General features: G+C 44.2%; 2 protein-coding genes across 2 annotated transcripts; both read left to right on the top strand.

Annotated features, from left to right (window-relative positions):
• The first annotated feature begins 46 nt into the window (after window positions 1-46).
• Window positions 47-3,778, top strand: anks4b (ankyrin repeat and sterile alpha motif domain containing 4B). The gene is made up of 2 exons (XM_053442781.1): window positions 47-671; window positions 2,045-3,778. Exons 1-2 carry the CDS (start codon window positions 511-513, stop codon window positions 3,174-3,176), a joined length of 1,293 nt encoding a protein of 430 aa, XP_053298756.1. The 5' UTR covers window positions 47-510; the 3' UTR covers window positions 3,177-3,778.
• Window positions 3,779-4,202: 424 nt separating this feature from the next.
• Window positions 4,203-10,553, top strand: si:ch211-256e16.3 (kelch-like protein 20). Its single transcript, XM_053442780.1, has 12 exons — window positions 4,203-4,497; window positions 4,568-4,878; window positions 5,869-6,003; window positions 6,076-6,267; window positions 7,000-7,143; window positions 7,295-7,481; window positions 7,823-7,969; window positions 8,118-8,246; window positions 8,629-8,805; window positions 8,902-9,048; window positions 9,149-9,314; window positions 9,728-10,553. Exons 2-12 carry the CDS (start codon window positions 4,588-4,590, stop codon window positions 9,882-9,884), a joined length of 1,872 nt encoding a protein of 623 aa, XP_053298755.1. The 5' UTR covers window positions 4,203-4,497; window positions 4,568-4,587; the 3' UTR covers window positions 9,885-10,553.
• The last annotated feature ends 211 nt before the right edge of the window (window positions 10,554-10,764 follow it).

Here is a 10,764-nt window from a genome sequence, read left to right as displayed (position 1 = left end):
GGGGGGGGGGGGGGGGGGAAACAGTCAAGAAAACACTTTTGGAGTTTCAGGGGTAAACAGCGTTGCAGGCCGATACAGTACAATTGAATTACACAGTGACCAGTTCTTCAAACATATAAAAACAAGTATTTGTTAAGTACTTGAGTATTCTACTTTACTCCACTACAATTAATTAACTGGAAATAAAAAATCTAAAATATTGAATTTGCATAATTAAACATACACATATATCTGATATAGCAACTCTTTTCTCCAAAATGGCTCTTTGAGAATTATCTCACTTGTCATAGTTAAGCTTTTAGTGACTGGTGTTGGTGACTCGAGCAGAGATGGTTTATGAGGAAATGCTGCAGCTGAACACTGACCTGGACTTTGCTTTTGTTTTATGGCTCTGAGCTGCTGATATGTTGACGCCCAGTGATCACTTTTGTTTGCTCGGGTCTGCGGTCGCCTCAGTCTTTGTCTCTGGAGGCAGTGGATTTATTTGGTGGCGCTCAGTTCTTCTAAGAGATGTCTAGGTACCACAAGGCAGCGATCGATGGCTACTTGGACCTTTTGAAGGAGGCCACAAGGAGGGACCTGAACACTGCGGACGAAGATGGCATGACTCCCACCCTGCTGGCTGCCTTCCACGGACATGTCGATGCTCTTCAGCTCATATGCAGCAGAGAGTAAGCATGATACACTTCATCCCCTGCTCTTCACCATGCATAACCATAGACTCAAATGACAAATTCTTTCTTTATTAGTAGTAATAATTAGTGCTTTCTAATGTCATGTATTCTATTTATCTATTTTGATGTTCCAAAGTGGCAGATAAATATATTGTTACACTCGGACACGTAATTCTAAATACTGAAATGTAATGTCTTATGTAATATTGTAGGTACGTTGCTCAAAAGATGAACTAGAACTAGATTTCCAAAGTAAAAACATAAAAAATATCCACTAAGCAAAAGTTAACAATTTCAAAGGCTATTGTTTATTTTATTGCCGGCTGGAAATGCATTTTATGCCTTTTTCATATCATACTTTAGGACTTGCAGACAGCACATGTTTGTGTTCATATTATCCACTACACCGTGTTGAGCTAAATCTGCATTCCCCTCTTTATGCTCATCTCTCTCATGTGCTGAGCCAAATGTTTAATCAACCAAAGAAACAAAAGAGCCCTTTATCTGTCCCCAAACCCCCCACACCCTGCAACAAAAAAACGGCTAAAAACACAGCATTCTTTCTAAAAAAGAACTAGGTCGAGAAAATGTGGCTTGAATATAATCAGTGAGGTGTAACTCATGCCTCACCTATGTGGCCATTGGCAACTGAAGCATTTATGACAAGGACTTGCAGTATGACAGCAATCAAGACTTTTTATTGCTGTGACAATGAGGCACAGAACTGGAGGACTTTAAATCTTAATAGTTTACCAATTATCCTAAAAAACGTCTTGCATTATTTGCTTATATCATGTTACATTTGTCGTATATGAAAGAATGACTGGACACATGTATTCACCTACTTGTTAAGAGTTAGGTGAGAATATCAATAACAGCAGATAGTTAGCTTAGCTTAGCATAAAGATTGAAAACATGGGGGCACCAGCACCCCTAAAACTTATTCATTAACACTTTCTATATTGATGAATTTGATTTAGCATGTTTTGTGACTATATTTACAAATGTTTGACATCCCTTAAACAAGTCTCTTTTTTTTTTTTAATAAATAAATCAAAATACGTGAGTAATAAATAACTAATAAAGCAAAAAGATTGGCTATCTTTATGACAGTAAGCTATCTTACTATTGTTCTCATAAGTTTCACATGTACAGAGTATTTTTTCATTCAGCTTATTACATTTGATGGTAGGAAGGATACTTAATGTTTCCATTGTCTGTGCAACGACAATGAAGGAATTATATAATACAATTTAAATTGCATAAAATAAATGCATCTTAAGAAAACAAAAAATAAATGTATATATTTTTTTGCAATTAAATATTTTTATGAAGGTCTGAAGTCACATTTTTCTTCTTCTGTCACACAGAGGAGACCCCAACAGGAGCGACATCTGGGGAAACACTCCACTGCACCATGCTGCAGCCAATGGCCACATGCACATCCTCAGCTTTCTGGTCAACTTTGGTGCCAACCTTTTCGCACTGGACAGTGAATTCCACACAGCCATGGACGTTGCCGCTTCTCGTGACCGCATGGACTGTGTGCGTTTCCTAGACGCCTCAGCCTCACAGCAGACCAACCAAAACCCCAAGAAGGTTGCCACTCTAAAGAAGGAAGCCATTAAGGAGGCGGAGAAACGAGTGAAACTCTGCGAGAAGGTGAAGAAGAAACACCAGAGCAAGATGGAGAAGATGCAGCGAGGAGCAGGCAACACCGGGTCTGTGTCAGAGGCCAGCATGGCATCGTCTTTCTCAAACAGTGGCAGCATGTCGGGCCCCAGTGAACAGTTCTCCGAGCTTATTAAGGTTAATTCAGGCTCTATTTCAGCCAGGGTCAAAGGCACCCTCCAGAGGAAGCTTGGGAAGAAAGAGAAAGGGACAGTGCAGAGATCAGGAGGAGATGGGAACGTCATCTTCCTCAAGCCGGAGAACGGAGCATCTGAGAATCCTGATTTTCTGGGTGTCTTCAGCGAGGAGGATGAAAACATATCCGATGAAGAAGGACTGGGAGGATTTGAAGATGATTACAGTGAAGAATCAGGCCAAGTCAAACAGTCCATCTTCAACCGGCCCGGGCTCGGAGGTCTGACTTTCATGAAGAAGATGGGGCTGGAGTCCGATGACCTGCCCAGCGGGAACAATGAAAACCTTGGCTACCTCATTCAGACCAAGCAGTACGAGGAGGAGGAAGATGCGGGTGGCTTCGAGGGGATGGGTGACACGGATCTGCCCTGGGAACAGGAAAATCTGGGCCTTGACGATGATGAAGATGATGAAACTTCTCCTCTGGATGCGTTCTTGACTGCCATGTCCTTGCCAGAGTTTGCCCCCGCCTTCAACCGAGAGCAGCTGGACCTGGAGGCGCTCATGCTTTGCTCTGATGACGACCTGAAAGGCATTCGCATCCAACTCGGACCCAGGAAGAAGATCCTGGAAGCGGTTGCTCGCAGAAAGAATGCCCTGGAGACTCCAGGCATCATGAAGGACAGCTGCTTGTGATCCAATAAAACATGAACAGTGATTTATGTTTATGTTTGAAACTTAAAGAGAGACATTATTTTTAATTTTCTATATAAGACAAAGATGATTCAGCAAACTGTTTCCCTAAAAGCACTTCACAAATTCAACAGTAATCAAATTTATATAGTTATTTAAAGAGTATTCTTGATACAAACAACATGTCAAGATGGTTTGTTATCTGGTTTTAAGGGAGAAGAAAACTGTCATTATTTAAAACAAAAAAATCCAAAATAATATATCTCTGATGTAATGTTCTCTGAAGCAAATACTGTGTGTGTGTTGGATAAATAAAACTCAATGTGTATTTAAATAACACAGACTCACATTATGGCAACAAAAAAAAAAAAAATCCTAGTGTGGCCAAGGTAATGTACACACAACAAATTTGAATTCACATGAAATCACAAGCATAAATTGACACTGCTTGCCCAGACAAGACTAAAGGCCATGCCATGGTGCCAGTTTATTTATTACTCAACATATTTACTTTGTATATGTTCCCTTTCATTTAGATATATGGTGGATGGTCTTACTTGTAATTATTTTCCTAAAAACAAATTAAAAACAATTTCAAAATTGTATGTCTTGGAGTTATTATTGTATCTTGCCTCTCGCTCAGTGTCAACTGGGATTGGTCGCTGTTTGCCCCTCACAACCCTCAAAGGATAAGCCACATAGATAATGGATGGATAGATGGAAATATTATTATTATGATTAAATAAATTGTTTTTATTCTTTTCTCTGTGTGATTTTTGCAAACCATAACATTTGACTTGAAAGTTGTCAAAAAGCCCCAGCTGCATTGTTAGAGGTGCCCCTGTGTATATGCCTGCTGCACCTGATCATTTACTCTTTGTTATAATGCAAATATTGGAAAGAGTTGTATATAAGAGTAGTACCTACTGTATGTGTACTGGAGGGCACATGAATGTGTGTAATTGTCGCTCTTATACCTTAGCAACTGGAGCGAACCCGGAAGTGTGAGGGAGGGAGTTATCTACGGTGCTGGGAGGGACTTCCTGTGTGTGTAGCTCATCACCGCGGGAGTGTTTCTTCAGTGTTGTGGTCACGACCGAGTATTAAAGGAATCACGTGTCCGCGTGGAAACTGCAGCGACTTTTCCCCGGTCACCTGTGGCCGCGTCGTGCTGGTTCTCCCCGGTGCTTTGGCTCGTGGGCGCCGCCGAGCTGCTCCACCTGAACTAAGCCTCATTAGTGAGCTAATGGTCGAATCTCGGACTCTCACTCTGCGCGTCGCTGCTTCTCCTGCGACTTCCCCCTCATGTCTTTATAAATCAGAGGTGAGTTACTCGGGATTCGAACCCCCCGGCTCGTGCCCGACGTGTCCTCGCTGACTCTGTGTGTGTTCAGACTCGCAGTGACAGTGAGACATGGCGGAAATCATCGCCGTCAACGCCGGTTTGCCGTCCCCCTCCGCGATGAACATCACCTATCGGGTGCAGGAGGACCCCGGCCCCGCATCCCCCGCCGTCCCCGCCACCCCGGCCCCCCTGGGCAGCGAGGACTACCTGTTCGTGGAGACCCGGCACCCCAGCACCGTCCTCCAGGGCCTCAACAGCCTGCGGCTCAACAACGCCTTCTGCGATGTGACCCTGTGCTGTGGCGGACAGGAGTTCCCCTGCCATCGCATTGTGCTGGCCTCTTTCAGCTCCTACTTCCAGGTAATGAGACTGATAACACCTTCCAACCATACAGCACCTATCAAAACTAATCTTCACAAATAAAAAAACACCATCACAACTTTAGAAGGCACTCATGAGAGACAGAAATTAAAGGTCCAGTGTGTCAGGCTCAGGTGAAAGTGATATATTAGCAGAGACTGATTATAAAACAATCCTAGTGTTGCATCTAAATTGTACGTTGTGTTGTTTTTACCCTAGAATGGAACCTTTTATATTTACATCAGGAGCGGGTCCTCTACAGAGGCCGCCATGTTTTTGACAGTAGCCCAGACTCAACAAAGTCTGAAGGCTACCACAGGTTCTCCTTCATGTTTGGAAGGTGAGGTGGGGTATTCAGCTGCAACATGCAACTTAACCTCTAGATGTCACTAAACTCTACACACTGAACCTTTAAGCATGATCACCCATAAAATTAAGAAAAACTAAAATTGGTTCACAAATCAAGGAAAATGGGGATGAGTTAATATTTTATTAGCTTATGATAAAAGAATGTTTGACAGTTTGAGTCAAAGGAAGCTGACTCAGCCTGCCGTATTTCCTCAGAAGGGTGTCCCACAGCCTCAGGGCTCCTATTTCAAAAGCTCTGTCTCTCAGAAGTCTTCAGCCAAGAATCTGGAACAGCTTAAGGGTCGCTGCCAGAGGATCTCAAAATGTCAGCTGGGTTGTACATGGCTGGAAGGTTTGCGATATACCTAGGAGTAAGACCATTAAGAGCCTTTTTAGGTTATTCAAAATAAGCCTAAAATCATTTCTGGAACCAGGGTGATGCTTTCCAGCTGGTTTACTTTAAAAGCCTGGCAGCTGATCTCTGTACAGTCTTAAGCCGGTCTGCAGAGTTTTCTATTAAGGCATGTAATAACAGTTAAACACAGTCTCCCTCACAGTCGTGCCAGGGACAGGCACAAAGACTCCAGGTCCATGTCTACATGCTAAGAAAATCCCGTGAACTGTGCGTGTTTTCCCCCTCAGGCAATGTTTTCCACCGACCTGATCGAGTCTAAACAGGAGCGGGTTGCCATCAATGGAGTGGAACCCCAGATGATCGGGATGCTGGTGAGCTACGCCTACACGTCGGAGGTCTACATCTCCAAAGCGAATGTGCAGGTAGGGCCTCCACTCTCACCGCGCCTCTCCCCCTCCTAAACAACACGGGTGCTAAGCATCAATGTGCTTCAGGCTCTGCTGGCAGCAGCCAACCTGCTGGACGTGATGGCCGTGAGAGAGGCTTGCTGTCGTTTTATGGAGCGTCAGATGGACGAGATGAACTGTGTGGGGATCCACTGCTTCGCCGAGGCCCATTCCTGTAAGGTGCTGGAGAAACGCAGCATGGACTACATCCTCGAGCACTTCAACAGTGTCTATCAACAGGTGAGAGGCTGACGGACACCTTTGATTTTCAGTCTAGACGGTCAGCGCTGACTCCCGCACGCTGCCGTGTGTAGCTAATGGGAAATGCACTCTATTTAGAGGTTGTTCAAATCTTAAGTCATAGTTAATCATTTTGCCATATCATTTATATTGTTGTAACGTACACTAGATGGAGTTTTTTAGTTAAATAAATAAATCAGCGCTATGAGCTTTGGGTTTGCTGTAGTGTTTATCGTGTTATTGGGTCACCTGTTTTGATTAAAAGAGCAAACCTCCATCGTCAAATTCATATAATTTTTTTTATTAAAACCAAATGAATAAATCAGAAATATTTCTTGATATATTCCACTCAATATTGAAAAACGCAATATATCCCAATGTCAAATAAATCAACCTGAATGCAACCCTTAATTCTGACTTACTCCCAAAGTTAGGAGTCTTTTCCTTCGCCCATACCCCTCCCCTCCACCTAATTTGACTAAAATCAGTTCAGCAGTTTTTGCATAATCCTGCCGACAGTCAAATAAACGGCGATGAAAACACAACCACTGCTGGAGGTGAAAACGAGCCACTAGTACCTGAGCAGGAGAACTGAACCTGTCAGTGTTGTTGATTTCATGTGTGAAAAGGTTTAACAGAGATGATCTACCTGTCAGAATAGTTGTGTGTGTGTGCGTGTGGTTGCTTCTTACACTTTACTAAACTAATCATCTTCTAAATCTTCCACCCCAGGAGGAGTTCCTGTCCCTGTGTGTGGACAAACTGACAGAAATCGTTGGCAGTGACCACCTCAATGTGCCCAAAGAGGAGATGGTGTTTGAAGCCGCCATGTCGTGGCTGAATAAATGCCCCTCTCGCAAACAGAGCTTCGAAAAGGTCAGAGTCACTCGAGCTTACACGAGCTGGGCTTCTTGTATTTTGCCTTCCCTGGTAAAGATACAGGGTGTGGCAGAGAAGGGCTGTGGCAGTGACTGAGATGAGCTGTCTGAGTCGATCAGATTTCTCCCCTTTCATTCGTCCCTCGAAGGTCCTCGAGCACATCCGCCTGCCTCTCATCAGCCCCTACTACCTCCACGACGTGATCGAATCTCAGGATGTGGTGAAGGAGAACCAGGCCTGCCAGACGCTCATCTCCGAGGCGAAGGACTACCTGCTGCTGAAGGACCGCCGTGGAGAGCTGTACTGCCCTCGGGCGCGACCTCGCAGATCCACAGGTGAACACGGCCACACCTGCACCATGAATGCAAACACTCAATTAAATAATCAGTGAATATTAAGAAATGTTATTAATTGTTAGTAATTTGTTTAACTTACTAAACTGATTTGAGATTTTAAATTCCCTGGTAACAGCTTTTTTTAATGTAAAAAATTATTATATTCCGTTTTTTTACTTTTTCTGACATTTTATGGACCAATCGATTAATGGAGAAACTGGTTTTCGGATTAATTCGATAATTATTAGTCGCGGGTCCAACGCCCCTCTATGTTGTATCCTACAGGCCTCTCCCTCGCCTCACTCCTCTCTGTTCCTCTCCCTCTGTTGCCATGGTAACAGGGACCGCTGAAGTGATAGTGACAGTCGGCGGGGAGGACGACAAGGTGGTGCTGCGCAGCGTCGAGAGCTTCGATCCGGTGACCAATCAGTGGAAGAATCTGGCCTGCCTGCCCTTTGCCGTGAGCAAACACGGGCTGGTTGTGTCTGGTGAGGGGGAAAAACCGCTGTCGAGTTTATTACAGAGGATAATTAACTCCATACTGTGTCTCCTCTCAAATGAGAAAAACCAAGCCTGGATGTATGGCACACGACGTGTTTCTCTCCACCCACTCCCACTTCTCCTCCTCCTCTGCAGACTCGACCCTGTATTTGGCAGGAGGGGAGTTTCCTGACGGCTCAGCCAGCAGGGAGATGTGGCGCTATGACCCCTGCTTCGACTCCTGGATGGAGATGGCCCCCATGAATGTAGCTCGATCTGAGTTAGGTTAGGATGACTGATCTTGTGTCTTTTCCCTCAACTCAGAGCATTTAATAGTCATGTTATAGTTGCACTTCAAAACCTCCTCCTTTCCCTTTGGTTTCATGGGATGTTTGACTGCCTGTAGTGTGGGTGCCAAAACAGCATGGATTTTCATTTGCTTCTCTCTATCCATAGATGTCCTTAATATTTAAATACTTTATATTTACTTTGGGAGCGGGTCCCCTCACGCTTGCTGAGTTTTTGTGACACCTGAAGGCGGTACCACAGGTTCTCTTTCATGTTTGTGAGGGTGAGGTGAGGGGTATTCAGCTGAAACGTGCAACCTCACCACTAGATGTCACTAAATCCTTACAGACGGAACCTTTAAGTATCTCTCTCCTCTCAGGCCTGGTGATGCTGGACGGCTTTGTGTATGCAGTGGGAGGTTGGGAGGGGCGGTCCCGTCTGGACTCGGTCGAGTGCTACAACCCCCACGCTAACTGCTGGCAGTTCACAGAGTCTGTCAAGATGGCCGTCACAAGTCCTGCCGTGGTGGCCCTGGATGGACTGCTCTATGTTACTGGTAAGAAATGAAGGCTCTACACACACACACGCAGGTTATTCTGCACCTTGTCCTTTTTATTTATTTATTTATCCATGTCTCCCTGTGACCTGGTAGGTGGGGCAGTTCTTGAGGACGGTGACGGCACAGATCTCGCCCAGGTGTACAACCCTAAGACCTCAGTGTGGACAGAGGTCACATCGATGCAGATCGCTCGCTCTGGTTCAGCAGCCTGCACACTCAAAGGAAAGATCTATGTTATAGGTAATATACATGTATGTTTCAGCCGTTAGTCTTTTGTAGATTTTCCCACTGGTCCACAAATGGTCTTTTCTGTTGTTGAAGCTCTCTTTGTTTCTTGCAGGTGGATGGCACGCCTCGACGGAGAACACGGATAAGGTGGAGTGTTACAATCCCAAGACCAACGAGTGGACCATGTGTGCCCCCATGAAAGAGCGACGCTACCGACCCGGTGCTGCTGTGGTGGATGGAAAGATCTACGTCCTGGGAGGAGAAGAAGGCTGGGACAGGTGAGGAGCTATTCAGAAACGATGCTGATAAACGTAATCTTCAGCCATTTTTGTGGTTGTCGAGGAGGGAAAACTTTTAGGAACTTATTAGCATTTCAAAAGTTATACAGTGCGAGTGCCAGAAATATCATTGTCAAGACTTAGTGATGTGATGTTTATTGACTTCAAATACAAAGGGACCTGTAGTTTAAAAACAGTTTGTGTATGAGTAAGACAAAGGAAGGAACTTTTATTATCCATGTTACCATCTGTGCATTTTTTATTCAGCAGGTTGACACAAAAAGTACTCGACTGATTTGTACTAAAGTTCTTGTTAAATCTTTGTGTGAAACCAGATCAGGAGACGTAATTTTATTTTGCTTTGGAAGAGACAGTGTTTTTTCTACTTTTGTGTGTCTGGGTTTTACCTGCAGATATCATGACACTATTGAGAGGTACTGTGACGAGACCGACACCTGGGAGATCGTCGGGGAGATGCCCACCAGTCGCAGCTGGCTCAGCTGTGTCTCTCTCCAGCTGAGGAAGGACATCCACATGAGCAGCTGTCCCGGGACGCCAAATGACAACTGAAGCACTACAATATCATTGAGGAATCTCTCCTGGTGGTTATTTGCACATTGTTCGGGGACGGTGCACTATAGAGCTCTGAGCTGTGGAGACCGGCAACCTGACAAGTGATGCCTGAATTTGGCACAGCGCTGTTTGAGCTCTTACTCGTGGCAACATGTGGTCGTGGCGGCTTGTGGTATGAGCCTCACTGATCTGGGTTCCTCCTTTGTGCGTGGAGACAAAGGAAACGTTGTTTACACACATGATTTCATGTAACTGAGATGGACGACTCGGTCGGGAATCAGAACTCACTTTCTGTGTGATGTGACCAAGTTTGAGATGATGTCTTTATGTCTGCACACCTCAAACCTGTGAAGAAGGTCCCAGCCAACATAGTGTATTTTTGTATCATTGTTATGTGATGTATTTATTGAGGTGTAACAATGGGGAAAAAGTGAAAGTTTTGCTCCATTAAAAGATGCTCTGTCAGCCAAAGAATCGAATTGTAAGGAAATTTCCAACGTTGCCTGTGAAAGACATCTTTGTGTGAGCAGTGTTTCCGTAGTTCAATTTTAAAGTATTTGTCTTAACGAACTGTAACCTGTTAGGTATATTTTTGTAATGTAATGTACGTCATGCATTTGAGTGAATTTAAATGGAGTTAGGTTCTATTAAAGATGTTTAATACTATACAGTGTGCGAGTGTTTGTGTATTAACACATTTCATAATTTGTTTTAGTACTGAACTGTTAACTTTTGTTGATTTAAATATCAATCATTCATTTTGCGTAATAGTCTTAGTCACTGGAGGTTATGTCACTAAGTAATACAGATGCCACAATGTCCAAAAATGGATCCTCCCCCTCCCTTTCCCTCTAATCCATCCCTGCATCCTTTAGGT

Source organism: Pleuronectes platessa, chromosome 16, assembly GCF_947347685.1.
Source record: "Pleuronectes platessa chromosome 16, fPlePla1.1, whole genome shotgun sequence".
In the NCBI taxonomy this organism is placed as follows: Eukaryota; Metazoa; Chordata; class Actinopteri; order Pleuronectiformes; family Pleuronectidae; genus Pleuronectes; species Pleuronectes platessa.
This window is presented reverse-complemented; position numbering and strand designations above follow the sequence as displayed.

What these genes read in the sequence shown, in the direction of transcription:
- anks4b (XM_053442781.1), top strand. Translation starts at nt 511, where the DNA reads ATGTCTAGGTACCACAAGGCAGCGATCGATGGCTACTTGGACCTTTTG. An exon ending in CAGCTCATATGCAGCAGAGA is followed by an intron (nt 672 to 2,044) that starts GTAAGCATGATA and finishes TCTGTCACACAG; the next exon opens with AGGAGACCCCAACAGGAGCG.
- si:ch211-256e16.3 (XM_053442780.1), top strand. Translation starts at nt 4,588, where the DNA reads ATGGCGGAAATCATCGCCGTCAACGCCGGTTTGCCGTCCCCCTCCGCG. An exon ending in GCAAACAGAGCTTCGAAAAG is followed by an intron (nt 7,144 to 7,294) that starts GTCAGAGTCACT and finishes CGTCCCTCGAAG; the next exon opens with GTCCTCGAGCACATCCGCCT. An exon ending in AGGAAAGATCTATGTTATAG is followed by an intron (nt 9,049 to 9,148) that starts GTAATATACATG and finishes TGTTTCTTGCAG; the next exon opens with GTGGATGGCACGCCTCGACG.